Here is a 14,471-nt window from a genome sequence, read left to right on the forward strand (position 1 = left end):
GGAGGAGCGGGGCCAGAGGCACCTCTCCGCCGTGGCACAACACGGGGCTTTTGCAGGGTAACAAGGATGCGGTGTCATCCTTTATTTTAGTGGATTGAGGGAAGAGCAGGAGGGCTTTGTGTGCCCAGGGAGGCAGTGGTGCTGTCCTGGGAGCCCGTGGTGCCCCGGGGAGGCGAGTCCCCCCTCGGACATGCTTGAGCTCGCTGTGTGGCTGCTGCTAATGTCACCGCAGTCCCCAGTTATTGCCAAATCTGTGCTCATTTTCTTTGTTGTAAACCCTTTAAAACATGTTTTGATAAGAAGCTGCAAACAGGGTGTTTTTGTGCTTAGTGTCATCCTGGTGTCGAGTTGTTTTCATTTTGAAGGGAATATTTGAGAGCTTCTTCTGGTTTTCCTGTTGTCTTTGGGAGTGTTGAGGGAGGTTTTTATTTCATCTCAAAATGTGGGAAAAATACTTCCTTCCTTCTGCCCTCTCTCCACCAAGTCTCAATAATTTTATCCTGGTGCATTCGAGATCCAAGAAGAGAAAATAAGGCAAATATTTCGTGTGCAGAGGACTGTATTGACAAGAAGGGCTTAGCTTTAGCATTACAGCGCTTTAAATGAGCTCGTACCTAGCAGCAGAGGAGTCCACAGCCCGCAGCTAGGAGCAGAGACCACCTGTAAAAAGCATGTGGAAATGGAAATGCCAAAGAACAAGAGCCATGAAAAGCAGGGAGCCCAGTGGGGACACATCCCTGGGGGTGTGGGGACTCCCCGTGGTGCTGGAGCTCCTGATGGTGCAGGGAGAGCATGGCTGGTGTGTCCGGTTGCTCGGTGGTGCTTGTCCTCTCATGGGATGATGGGCTGGGGCTCTCTGGTTGCACAGTTTCTTCTTTGCATGGAATTCTTCAAATATTAATTGTGCCAGAGGAGAATGGCTGTTTAGACTTTGTAGGTGCTCAGGACACTCCCTGGGCAGGTTGTCTCCAGTGCTTCCTGAAGTGCTGAATTATTTACGCGGAGTGCAATTGCAATAGCTCCAATGGGAGAGGGCAAGACCCATATCAGGTACCCAGTGGACCAGGCGGCTCTTCAGGTGATGGGAAACAGAGCTCAGATCCACACCCCAGAGAAAACAAGGGAGAATTTGCATCTCCCTCCCCTTCCTTCCAAAGGAGAGAATATCTGAGCAGTTGGATGGATGACTGGGCATGCTCTTTGCTCTTTTCTGCTCTGTGTAAAGTGCAAAACCAAATCCAAATGGTGTTTTCCAGCAAGACCAAGTACAGGAAATGCTGAGGACATGGATCCTGCAAGGGCGTTGGTATTAAGCATCATAGCAGCTGAAAGGAGGTTGTGTACATGTGCTGAAGCACCAGTGCAGGCACCCAGCAAGAGCAAGAGCTGGTTATCACAACTCTTTGCTGACTAAATGTGCTAAGTACAGTCGCATCAGTCAGGAAATTATTGGTTGCATGCTGAAGATCCCATAAAATATCTCCCAAAGCCTGCATAGCACAAAGCATTCCCCAAACGTGACACAAAACTTCATGGCCTTTTGCAGGCAAACATGGGTTGGTCCTGTGGGTCCAAGTCAGCTAATGCAAACGGCCTGCCATGGTGACAGCCAGCACTGGCGTTGTTTTCTTTGGAGTAGGTTTTCAGTTGTTCCTCAACCACCGGCTCATGCCTAGAAAGGATGTGCAGGTCCTTGAATGCGCCCAGAGGAGGGCAACAAAGCTGGTGAAAGGACTGGGAGGAGCGTCCTGTGAGGAGCAGCTGAGGGCTCTGTGTGTGTCTAGTTTGGAGAAACTAGTTTCTGATGTAGTTTCTGTGGCATCATTTCATGGTGTAGTTTCATGGAGTAGTTTCTGTGAATATGTCACAAAAGCGAGCTTGAGTTCATGAGCTTAAAATATTCCTTTTTTTTGGGAGCTTATGAGATCTAGTGACTGAGGTCCATCAGGATGCAACTTAGTAGTTGGAGAAGTGCGGGTTCCATAAATCACCTGTGCTGAACAGAATGACAGTGATGAGAAACCTCCTTGGTGAGAAACGTCTTGAAAATAGTGGAGGTGACGCTGAGATCATGTGTTTCCCCTGGTGCTGCAGGTCACTGTGCCCCAGCTGATGGTGCCGTGTACTGTTGTCTCAGGACACCACTGGTTTGGGGAAGGGGCTTCACCTCTTCCTGGGGAGACTGACTTTGTGTCGTGCAAGTTAATCACTGACTTTAATCACCCCTCTTGCATTTCCTTTTCTAGATGCAAATGCTGGACAAGTTTCCGATGGAAGGAGGGCAGAAGGACCCCAAGCAAAGGATCATCCCCTTTCTGCCAGGTAGGCAAGTGGGCTCAGAAAACCCATGCTGGTTGTGGCATGGCAGGAGGTTTTCCCAATCACGTGCTTTAGCTCTTATCTCCTGAACCATCTGAGCAATAATGAGTTCTTGGCCTGTGCTATGTCCACTAAGACATCTGTATTTGTTAGCAATGTGCCCAGTGAGTGTTACACTCCTCAGTTATTCTCCGTCTCTCCAGAAATCATTAGTGGAGGACTTTGAGCAGCCCCCCTTGCGCAGCTTCTGCCAGTGGCAACCCCCCGCACCCTGCTTGTTTTCGGAAGGGGCCAGGCCAGCACAGCACAGGGTGAGGATGGTGTGAGGCTCCCCAGGAACTGCTCATATGCTGCTTTTCCTGTCCCGTGCAACTCAAAGGGCCATCCAGAAAGAAGGAAATAACAATTAATTCCACACGTTAAATCAAGACGATTGAAAGCCTTGGCTTCCTCCCTTGATGATGGGGACTGGTTGCCTACAGCCAGGATTTCTGGGGCATGACGTGTGCCGTGCCAGCCCAGCGTGTGGCTGAGCGTGTGTGTGCCCGAGGAACAGACACACCGGTCCATGGCAAACTTTGTGGTGCAAGGGATTGCTTGTGGCAGCCCTTTGGTGCTGCTGCCACGGGGAAAAACAGAACCCGAATGTGTCTTGCAAAAATACCCGGCTTGAGTGGACCTTGGGGGTGCTTCATGCACCCATCCCTAATGGCTTTGACCACACAGTTGTCTTCATGCCTACCCTCAAGTAGCTGATGGGCATTTTTAGAAATGTCATAGTACCATAATCACTTCCAGCGACTGTCACATCCATTTAGTGCAGCTCTTTGTGCTGTGCTCTGCTTCCTGGCTTTTCTAGAAACATCCCGTGGAGGGATTTCGAACTCTGAACATGTCCTTGCACTGTAACATCAGCAAAAGCAAAGCACACCTGACATAAATACAGCAGAAAAGCCTTTGCTGTGCAAGTGCTCCTGCCAGCAAGGAGTGGGGAGAAAAAGTAGAAGCCAAATTGGCGAAGGGCATAACTTGGAAAAATTGGACATACGGTTTGGCCGTGCTGCACTTGCAGAACATTCCCACCAAAATGCTGCTATTTTTGGAAGGAGCAGTCGTGCTCGGGCGGCCTGGTCGGAGCACTGCTTCTTGCAGCACACTCATCAATATTTGTTCCTTCTTCTTGGTGTTGAAATAGTTTCCTTTCGCTAAGAGGCATGTCACCGGGATTTCCGCTGGAGGAAAATAGGGGTTGGAGTTGCTGGAAAGAGAAGCCTGGCTCTTGTGTAAGAAAGCAGTTTTGGGGAGTTAGGATGACCATCCTCTAGGGGAACTTGTGCATTTGTGCGTGTCCTCTGCAGAGACGTTTGCCCTTTTGAGACAGGATTAAATAATACCATTTTCAGTCACATGTTTGCTTGGAAAACTGCTAGTCCGTGCTTCTTCCAGATACTTTTCTTGACATTTCATTTCTGTGGTGGCTTGTGATAGCTAAAGAGAGACTATTAATACATAACAACTGGCACCTGCAGCTTTACCACTTGTACTTTCAGGTGCCAGCACAGGACAAGGGGTGTTGTGGGGAGAAGATTCCAGCACGGGATGGTGTCCTACCTGTGAGCAGGAGGTAGCCACTGGAAGGACAGATAATCTTGCATCTGCCTGTCCTCACGGGGCAGCCTCAGAAGTCCTTTTGCTTCAGGAAGGCTGTGTTATTAAGAAGTGGGAATCGTGTTGCCTTTGCTGCGCATCACAGGGCTGTCAGGAGCTGGTGGCTTCCTGCGGAGCAGGACAGCGAGCCGGCCCTCCCCGGTGACATGGCTCGCAAGCTGTGCCTGCTTCCGAACGAGGACTTCACCTGGGGGTAAGGGAAGGCTCTTTTCATAGTTGCTGGCTGTACTCGAGGATGTGCAAAGCAGTATGGTTCCCTTTTGGAGCATTCTTGGCTTTCCTGGTTTGGGAATGGCAATGGGTTTTGTTACTTGGAGCTGAACCCAAACTTTGTCTGCCTGGGAGTGCCGTGCAGGTGAGCTCAGGGCAAACACCCTGGGTCTCTTACGCTGCAAAACATGGCTCTGGTATGCTTAGACTTGCTAGAGTTTTGTGTTCAGCTTCTGAGAGTACTGTAGTTTGCTCCCAGTCCCATTTTGAACAACATTTTTAGCATCTGAATTTCATTACCAGTGGAGATTTGGCTCCAGTAGTTTACTGAAAGTACGCTGCTTTCTGGGAAGCCCTTTGTAATGTAACATTAGAGTTGTGGCCACTACAATTCTCAAAAACGTCTCCTGTGACCCTGTAACTCCTGCAGCTCTGGCTTTCTTAGCAAACCCCTAAGTGTCCCAAACTCGGAGTCACCACCGCGACCTGAGAAGGTGCCATCTGGGTTTGTCTGTCAGGCTGGTTTCCTGGAATGGGAAGAGAGTTCCATGATTACTCTGTAGTTACAACATCCAGCCCACAAAGAACTCTGTTTGCTTTGTGTTGATTCGCTTTGTTAATGTTTGCTTCAAGGATATGACTTCTTGGAAATTTCTAGAGACTTCTGATCTTTTGAAGTAGGTTTTTGATGGTATCAGAAAATACTCTCGTAAGTGCAAGTCCTTCAGCCCACTCAGCTCTTCTGAAGTGGAGTCATAACGCTGGGTCCTCTAAAGCAGAGCAATTGCACTTGATGTTTGGGGCCAGGGATTGTCCCTTCCCAGGTGTTGACACCACCCTCATCCCATAGCACGGCTTGGTGGGGTCCAGTTTGGCCTGACGGGACATCGTGGTGCTGCTGCCCCGTGCCTGAAAAACCTCTGCCGCCACAGAGTGGGATCTGAAGTGGACTCTAGGCTACTTCTGCTGGCTTTGAGCCACCGGCACAACCTGCCTGGCTTTGTGTGGTGCTGAGGACAGTCCCCGGGACAGCTCTGGTGGCACCCAGCCCATGCGCGGCACCGATTGCCATCCCAGGAGCAGCTGTGAGAGAGAAGAGACCTGTCACTGCATGGCCCCGGGGACATGGTTCTGGGCAGCTCCGTCCTCGCCTGCAGGAGTTCACACCAAGGGTTACGTGCGTGTTGGCAGGGAGATGATGGTGTGGAGACCCCAGGAAAGAATGAACTAAGAAAACAAATGAGCTCAGTTGGGCCTGCCGCCTAAGGGCTGTGCCAGATCTTTCAGGAAACAGCTTTTATAAGGAGAGCGGAGCCTTCCAAACTTCGTACAGCCCGAGTGGCCTGGAGCAGATCCTGGCCAGTCTGCTTCGCTGGAACGTGAGCCTCAGCAAGGAGGGGTTGCCTGAGGCTGAGATAACTTTGGCCGTAAAATTGCTTTTTAGGAAGCTTTAGTTACAGACAATAGTGAACTCCCAAGAAGGGAGGAGGAGAAAGGGGGTTCGGTGAGATCGTTTCCAAAAGCAGAGTGATGCCTCCTCTCCACACCCTTCCCAGCCACCTGATCCGCTCAGCATGAGCAGCAGTGCTGCCCACGTGCTTTGGGGCTTTTCTCCCAGAACAGCTGTGGGGCTGCCGATAGCTCCCCACAAAGACCCCTTGAAGCAAGTGGACAACTTACCCCTTTCAGCCACAGCACCTGACTTTCCCCAGTCCCACTGTGTCTTCATCAGAGCTGGAGATGGGGCAAGAGTCCTAATTACTATTTTCTGCTCTGGTAAGATGCCTTAAGAGGCATCTCTGCTGCAGCACTGATGGGTGAGCAGCCCCATGCTGGCTGGCAGCCCATCATCAGTAGGGTTGCCTCGTCTGTTGGGTTTCAGCTAACCTTGCTGACATGCAGACACTATTACCCAGGCAGAGTGCTGCACTGAAGCAAATGCTCTGCTTCTGACCTTTGAGCTGTCTTTAAACAAACCGCCTTTTGTTTTGCTCCATTGCATGGCTTTGTAGGCCAGAGAAGCAGAGGCCTTGGGAACATTTTGCTCCCGCCCCAGCAGGATCTCAAACTGTGAGAGTGGAAGGGGCTGTCTCGATAGGGGCACTGTTTAATTTGGCTTCATTCCACAACGTATGGGACTCCATGCTTGCACCATACCCAGGGCAGCCGCAGAGGCACTTTGCTGGTCCCTCTCCTTTTCACCCGGGTTTGCCCACAGACTTTGCCAAACAGATGTGAAGTGCCGGGCTCCTGGAAACGTCTCCCACGCCTGCTTCCCCATCCTAGGAATAGCCCACGTAGCTGGCTGCTCCATGGGCTGGGATTAATTATGTGTACATTTGGGGCTGCCTTTTTCTGAAGTGAGTTTGGAACCTGTGCCAGGGAAAATCTGGATGTGATTTGAAAGGTGCAGAGAAGTGAATTCTTTCCGTGGCTGTGGAGCTGGAGGAGAGTGGGGGAAAGTCCTTCGGGGTAAAGCAAGAGGCACAGACGGTTTTCCACTCTTGAAATATCTGGCTTGGTTCATGGCTGTGCTTAGCAGGGTGATTTTTTTCAGGTTCTCTGACCCTCCAACATGCTGGATATCCAGTAACAGCTTTTGGCTGTCGAGGTGCCTCTGCCTTGGTTTTTTCAGCTCGTTACTCCCCGGTATAAGTTCAGCTCTGCCTGGAGAATTCCCACAGGAGGGAATAATTTGCAGAGCCTTACCTGTTTGTTTGGAGAGACTAACCCCTCCTGTGGCCTGCCTGCTCTATCTCAGACTGCCGGAGACCCCGATTCCTTATCAGCCCTTTCCCCAAGCTCTCCCCTGACACTTTGCAGACCTTGCTGAATGGCTGAGGCAGCGGGGGCCGTGTCGCTTTGCAGCCCCCGCTCCGGAGCTGCCGCTGCACCCTGTGCTCTCAGTTGATCAGACAAAGCAATGCAGCCTTGACAAAGGAGGGGTTCTTCCAGTCCAGGGAGCGCAGAAGCTTTCTGGCTCCAGGGGAAAGTGGACAGACAGAGCATCTTCAGTGCAGCTTCCAGAGACACTTCATTTGCCTTGATTTTTAAAGAGTTGCATTTATTTTGGCTCTCTCAATTTTATTCCCTCTAAAGGATAGGTTATGTTGGTCAAACTTCTCCAGTCAAAATGCTGGTGAAGAAGAATAGTGCTGCCAGGTTGTGCTGAAAGAGCAGATGCTTGCAGAGCTCCTAACTTCTGCTGAGAAAGTGGGGTGACAAAGGTACAGCAAGCAAAGCACGTGCAATGCTTTGGGGCACCTCCAGTTATGTTCCTGTAATGTATAATAAATATATTCACTGGAATAAAGTGTTGTGTATTGTACTGAAGAAAGAACACTTTCTAAATTGTAACTGGTACACAGAGTGTGCTCAGAGCCGTTGTCCTCTTTGGAGGCACCACTTGTTCCCTGGAGGTATTAAGAGGTTGAGGCAGCACATCCTGGAGTCTGGGCACTTCTTGCACAGGGAGACTTGCCAGGGCAGCCACTCCATAGTGCTGCCTTATCTCTGTCTTCTTTTTTCAAAATCAACTTAATTGACATACTCCCAGGTGACAAATGTTCAGTCTACTCATAGCTGTGTTTGTGTGTATAAAGGACGGTGTATTTTACTGCTCTTAGTTGTGCAGTGACTTTTCTTGCGCTAGCGGGGAGGGAGACGCACCGCTCTGTTTGCTCATGCATAACCTGATGTATGTAAAGAAGAAAATCTAATAATTTCTGAGTGCCTCAGTGTGTGGCAAGAGCGAGAAGCTGGTGAAGTGGAGCCTGTAGCAGTGCTGACCTTACCAGCTGATGGAAAACCTCCCTAAACAGTGAGATGTGTGGTATTGCTTTCCTTCACGTGTTTTCCCCTTCATATTCCCCATGCTGACAGTGAGGCTGAGGGCAGGAGCACTGCCATGCGGATGTTAGGAGTAAGGTGAGTCTCTCCAAATGATATTCCTAAACAAAAAGTAGAGGTGGTAGTTGTTTTTCTCATATTGGAGGAAATTTTGCTGAGTTTGCAGGCATCCAGGAGTCAAGGATCCAAACTGCACCGAGGCTGTCCTTGCTCTTGCTGGATACCACAAGGGCAGTGAGATTGCTCCCCCTTTGCTGTCGCTCTGCATCCCTCATGCTGCAGATCTACTGACTGAACAGTCCAGCCAACTGGGAGTCTTCAGTGTGGAAAACCAAACCCCAGAGACCTTCCCCTCTTTTCTGCTGGCATCTTTCTGTGCAGATGTTTCTCCTCATTGCTGTGCACATCTTGCCTTAGCTGCGCCAGCGACCGAGCCCTTCTCTGCACAGTACCTGTGTGTCAGGCTGCTCCTTGGAAGGGACCAGCACAGCAGTTACCCACCGCAGTCATCAGACTTAACTTCCCTCTTGCTTTGGCCTATCCATCCATTTCTTTGCCATGTCTTTCCATTAGGAGCTAATCCTGAGCCTTCTCCTCCCCTTCAGCATGAAGGAGCATCTGCAGCGGGAAGGAGGAGAGTCCACCTGGAGAATTAGCAGGACAGTAACCCAGTCCCAGGCTAAGAGTTGTTACGAGCTCCTGGAGGCAGCCAAGAAAGTGTAAAGCAAAGAACACTTAGAACGAGGTGTAGGTGACAGGCAGCATTGCCTGCCCTGTGTCCCCTGAGCTGCAGCAGCAAGGGATGCAGATGTGACAAGAATAATGTCATGTGTTTCTCTTGCGTTATATGGTCTTTAGCCATGTGAAAAGCCCCCGTGGGCAGCTCCGTTATTCCCATTTTGCAGATATGGTCTAAGGAAAATGTGTCCAGGAAAACGTTGCATCTCATTGACCCAGCAAGTTGCCCATCTTTCTCTTCCAGAGGGAAGTGGTTTCCTGCTCTCTCTTGCCTTTCAAGTCAAGGATTCATATAGCCCTACTTGGCAGCACTGAAACGTGTGCAATGGTGTTAATTAGGCATTTTGATTAAAAAAAACCCAGCTTTTTGTGAGAAAATAAACTTCCTTGTTGAAAAATACTAGATCTAGAGCAGATCAAGAGAGGAGCTGGATTTCCTGCTCTGGATTTCATGTGCTCTGTGCCTGGGCTAATTTAAGATCCCTTCAATTGCTGTGATATATTTATTCCCCAAAACTATATTATTTTTCTTATTCACTAGCATCTGTTTGTTAAACATCTAAATATTCTCACACCCAGAGCTGATTATTTCATACATTTGTAGTGTACCCACCCATTAGTGATTTCATTTTGACAGACATAAAACCAAAACATCTATTCCTTACAATTGCCATCGAAACTATTGTGATCCATTAATCTTATTAAAAATCATCTTTCAAGTAGAGCCCTGTGCAGCAAATATGCTGTGATTGCTGATGAGAAGGGAAAACTGTTGATCATTTGCTCGTCGAATGGAAAATAATTGCTGTTGGCAGGAAAAGGAGCTCTGACCTGGTTGTTGCTCTCAGTCTTTCCCGACGACTTCTGTGTTCCCAGGCTATTCACCCTCAACATCTAAAAGACAGATTGAATAGAGGGGTGTTTTATTTTTTCACTGTATAGTAAAGACTGCCAGGCTTGGCTCTGGCAGGCTGCAAGAAGGAATGCATTTCAGAGCAGAGCATTTCCCACCATGAATGTCTCAGCCCCTCGCTGTCAGCAGGATGTAAATCAGAAGCAATCCTTCTGGTATGAACTGGTCTGACCCTTCGCATTTCACTGGAGGGCAAGTACAGAGCTCGTACTGAGCGTGATTGCTGTGCGCTCCCTTGGACAGTCCAGTTTCAAAGGCATTCTGCATTAACTGAGCCTAGCAGGAGATTTGGCTCCTCCATAAGGTTCTCCTTCATGTTCCTTGCAAGCTGAAGTTGGGTTGGCTTAGTTCATCTCCGCTTAAAAGATGCATTGGCAGGCTGTGCAAGTCATGTGTGTTCCAGATCCTGGACAAGTCAGGGAGAAACAGGAGGGTGATCCAGCCCTGGTTTTAAAATTGTGATAAGCGTGTGGCCGTTTTAACACGCTCTGTTCTCGGTTAGCTTGGTAGCATCCAGCCTCTGGTTCCAGCAGTGCTGCTGTGGGGCTGCAGCTGGCCATGGTGTGGCCAAGGGCTCTGTCACTCTCCAGAGGGCTTTTCCCTGTTCTTCTGTTGCTTCCAAGACCGTGTGTTGGTATTTGGTTGTGTGGCAAGTTTGGCTTCTGGATTGCCTCATGGCAACCCCTTTGGTACGTGAAGGGATTGCATGGACAGAGACATCAGTTGCTCTCCCTGGCTTTGGTGGTGGGATTGGAAACCCAAGGAGGGACAAAAAGAGATGAGACTTTCCTGTGATACAGAAGATGTCAGGAGGAACTTGAGGCAACTTCATTACCACCTATCCTGCTCCCAAAACCCAATTTTCCAGGTGATTGTATTGCAAAGCAGTGACAGTTCTTGGTGCTTTGGGAAGTATGGGTGGGAAATCCTTCCATGTACCAGTGCTTTTGATCACCAAGTCTCTATGGGTGTGTGTTTCACTGTCTGCAAATGGCTTTTGTCTCCTTAAATGCCAGAGAAGCTGTTCTCTGTGAAAGCAGCTTGAAGCATTTAGGACCCATTAGTCTTCAAAGAACAGAGGCCTGTGCCACAAGCCAGAGGGGAGGAAATGGAGTGGCAGGAGGATTTGGTTAATGGAGAACACAAGTAAACCCCAGACAGGAAGGAAAACCCTACAGGTCTGACTCAGGGCTGCAGTCCCGACACTGCGGCTTCGAGGACCTGTTGGACATGGGAGCTGCACAGAAGGAAACCCTCTGGCTGGGCTTCTGCCTGCACCAGAGCCGGGTACGCTGAGCAGCATGGGGCCAGCAACAAGGGTCCGTTCTTTAACTTTACCTGTGGTCACAGGGATGTCTGCTTCTCTGGTGACTGCTGGTGTTTGCCTAGGACCTGCATAGCCAGGACTTGCATGCCGGCAGCCTGTAAGGGATCAGGCATGTGCTTGGATAGCAGCTGTTCCTCCGTCATTGCCACATTGGTGAGAGAAGATGGGGATGCAGCTTGCTGATAATTGTTTCCTCTTATCTTTCCTTGAACATGCTTGCTGCTTTAAATGTGCTTTATTCCAATAAGATGTTTAATCTATGGGAAGGAACGGGCTTTTGACAAGAAGAGGATGCACAGGGAGTAGCTCCTGACAGAGCAATGCAAAAGAGAGTGTTGCTGGGCGTTGTGCTGACCTGCTCTTCTCTCCCCACCTCTCCTGTTTTAGGGAAGATCCTCTTCCGCCGGAGTCACATCCGTGATGTTGCGGTCAAGCGCCTGATACCCATTGATGAATACTGCAAGGTAAGGGGGGGTTTCTAGTGTCAGTCAGTCATGAAGCCACCTTGGTCATGCTCAGTCCTATTTGACCGATGATATATAGTGGTGTGCCAAGCAGTGCTGGGAAGATGGGGAGTGTGGGCCGTCCCTCACTACCAAATCCTTTCTGTGATGAAAACCCACCCACTGATTTGCTTTTCACTCCGTGTGATGAATGCTGAGGGTCTGGGGTCCTGGGCTTGCAGGGTGGCCCCACTCCACACCAGCCTGCACCTGCTGCTGTGCTTTCCCTTCCTCTTCTCCTTGCTTAAGCTGCAAACCAGAACCAGCTTTCCAAATGGGCTGGAAAGGACCTGGCTGCTTGGCTGTGTCCTGCCTGGTGGGTGGTTTGGGGCGAAATTGCTGTGTGCAGGACTAGTCCTGAAGGACTCGGTTCCTCAGGGAGCTTTTCCTTTCCTGTCTATTGGGAGCGGACCTGCTGTTCTATGTAAAACACAGAACTTTCTGGGAAGCAAATTATGATGTTAGGGCATTCTTTGTGGGGTGGGAAACAGAATGCTGAAGTCCACAAAAAATTATTTTCACAAAAATCAAGTATGCTGCATCTTTTCATGTCAAAAAGTGCACTAGTGCTTGCAGCAGCCATGAAATGGTCTGGAGGTAGGACTGCTACCTCCAAAATCCAGTCTGAGTGCTATTGAAAACATCTATAAAGACTGCAAAACTCCAGGGAGAAGATGAAGAAATGGTGAAATGTCCATCACATTCCTTATGTGTGAGAGGTGTAGCAGTGACTGTGTCCTGGGACTTTGCACGGTAGGAGAGTCTGTGGGTTTTGGGACTCAGCCAGGCCTATGGAAGGGATGTCGTGGCTGCAATAACGAGCACAAGCATAAAGGTGAATTAGTAAATGCATCTTGACAGCTCTGTAGTGGGGCTGTGGGTGAAAACCACTGTGGGTCATGACAGCAGATGAGAGCAGAGTGATGGAGATGTAGTGCAAGGTGTGTGGACTGGGTGCTGCAAAGAGTGTGCAGGAGGCTGATGGTGCAAGTAACAGCTTGAATTTAGCCAGGTGTGATCCAGCCCTGTCTTCTGAGTCACTGAAATTGCGCCAGCTACATACATACACACACAACCATAAATTTTCGTTTTTGGGAAGAAAAAGTCCCGAAGTGATAAAATGCTGCAGCTGTCTCTTTCAGAATGAGGCCATTAGTGGCATAAAATATAACAAATCCATTTGATTTTACAACTGGAACATAATGGCTGATGTTATATGACCCACTTAGAGAGCCTCTATCTCCTCCCCCTGCTAATGCATTACCAAGTAATAACCCACACACTGTGCCTGGCCTTCCAGTTGCTGCTGCTTAACTGTAAAGCTGCTGAGCTGGAGGTCGATGTGGGACCAAAGGCTGCAGAGACGTGGAATGAGCAAGGAGTCAGCAGGAGCAGAGAGATGTCCCTCCTGGGCACATCATGCTGCAGATGGCAGCCGCAGCGTCCCAGCAGGCTCTTACTGACATGCCTGTCATTGGAGGTGGACGTCGCGTGTACTTGGAGAGCGGTGGTGCAGAACAGAAATACATAATATCTCCTCCAGCTTGGCCCTGCTGAGTGAGATTGGAGGGTTGGGTGAATATGTTGTGAACAGGTTTCCTCTGGGTAAGGAAGTTTTTGCTTACTTGTCATCTCCTGTGGGAGAAGTAGGATGTCTTATCCTTGGGGAGGTGGGTGAGATTTGGGGTGGAAGTAGGCTAGAGGAGCAAGGGAGGGAGCCACTGCTTCCACAAGGCAGTGCTCTTGCTGAAGGGTTCTGTTCCATGTCCCACCGTCCTGAAAAATGTGGTAATTTAAGGTAAGGTGCAAGAAAAGCAGCAAAAGAATCAGAGCAACTGGTAAGAGCGACCACTCACCAAATGAGACTTCAGATGACCGCAGGAATGACAAGGAGGGGGAGCGGAGGCCTTAAATTTCTTCTCATTTCTCCAGTTTGTTCTCTTTGTGTTCTATATCTGTTGGTCTTTCCCCTGGTGTGGGAACCGCCTTCCTCTTGGCTAAGGGATTTTGAGAAAGTGTTAGTTGGAGGGTGGATGAAGTTGAGATGCTGTGATGTTCTACCTGAACGAGACTGGATGGACCACTAAAAAAATTGCTGCTAGAGAATAATCCTTTCTCGCTCCTTGGGAAATGGATTTCAATGCAATAAGGCTTATCTGTCCCTGGTAAAGGACCTTTCTCCTCAGGCTTGCAGGCAGCAGGGCGGGTAAGGTGACTTGCTGTGGCTCCAACACCATGGGCTGAAGCCGCGTTCTGAAGGCCCTCCCCAGTTCACTCCTTTGGGTGGAAGAGCCAGAGGTGGGACAGACGGTCACACTGTTTGTGCCACTGTTTTTGATTTGGTGGCCGTAGCTGCTGTAGACCATGGCCAGCTAGACTGCAGGGTGGCCTGTTTGACTCGGCCACCGCCATGCCAGCTGAACCAGCTCTAGGTGGGCTTCCTTCATGGTGTCCTGAGAAATGAGCTGTGGGTCTTGCCTTTCATCCTTCCAGCATGGGGTGTTTTCTGGGATCATCCCCTGCTATCGGAGGACACGGAACCTTCTCCAGGCCACAAAATTAGAGTGGTTTTGGCATGGGAGAAATGGTGTAGATCATGGGATGCCTAGGACTGGGGAGTGGTACCCACGTGGGAATGGCATCCACGCAAAACTAGGTCTTTGAATAGCCCTTCTCTGGACCCAAAAGCTATGGTGCGAGTAGTTTTGTCTCGCCTGTCTCTCACATGATCTCGATCGCAGCTGGCCTGTGATTAGTGGTCTGACTGTCTGCTGTGCTGGCAGCGAGTGACTGTGCTGAACGGCTGGAAGGGCTTTTGGGGACCAGCAATTAGGTCAGTATGGAGCCACATCTGATCTGTGTGGTAACCCCGGGGCTTTGCAGATGTGGCTTTGTCTCCGACACAGCAATGAGCGGAGGTTTGGTTTGCCCACACTGCTGTCAC

The 14,471-nt window shown here is 49.7% G+C and overlaps 1 protein-coding gene across 7 annotated transcripts in view; it reads left to right on the forward strand.

Moving 5' to 3' along the window:
• SH3PXD2B (SH3 and PX domains 2B) overlaps positions 1 to 14,471 on the forward strand; it is a 71,111-nt gene that overhangs the window by 29,946 nt on the left and 26,694 nt on the right. For all 7 annotated transcript variants that reach the window (XM_065029511.1, XM_065029512.1, XM_065029514.1 and 4 more), the window contains exons 3-4: positions 2,247 to 2,322; positions 11,412 to 11,488. In XM_065029511.1, coding sequence (XP_064885583.1) covers positions 2,247 to 2,322; positions 11,412 to 11,488 — 153 coding nt within the window. The remainder of the gene's footprint in view (positions 1 to 2,246; positions 2,323 to 11,411; positions 11,489 to 14,471) is intronic.

This window comes from Columba livia, chromosome 14 (genome assembly GCF_036013475.1).
Source record: "Columba livia isolate bColLiv1 breed racing homer chromosome 14, bColLiv1.pat.W.v2, whole genome shotgun sequence".
In the NCBI taxonomy this organism is placed as follows: Eukaryota; Metazoa; Chordata; class Aves; order Columbiformes; family Columbidae; genus Columba; species Columba livia.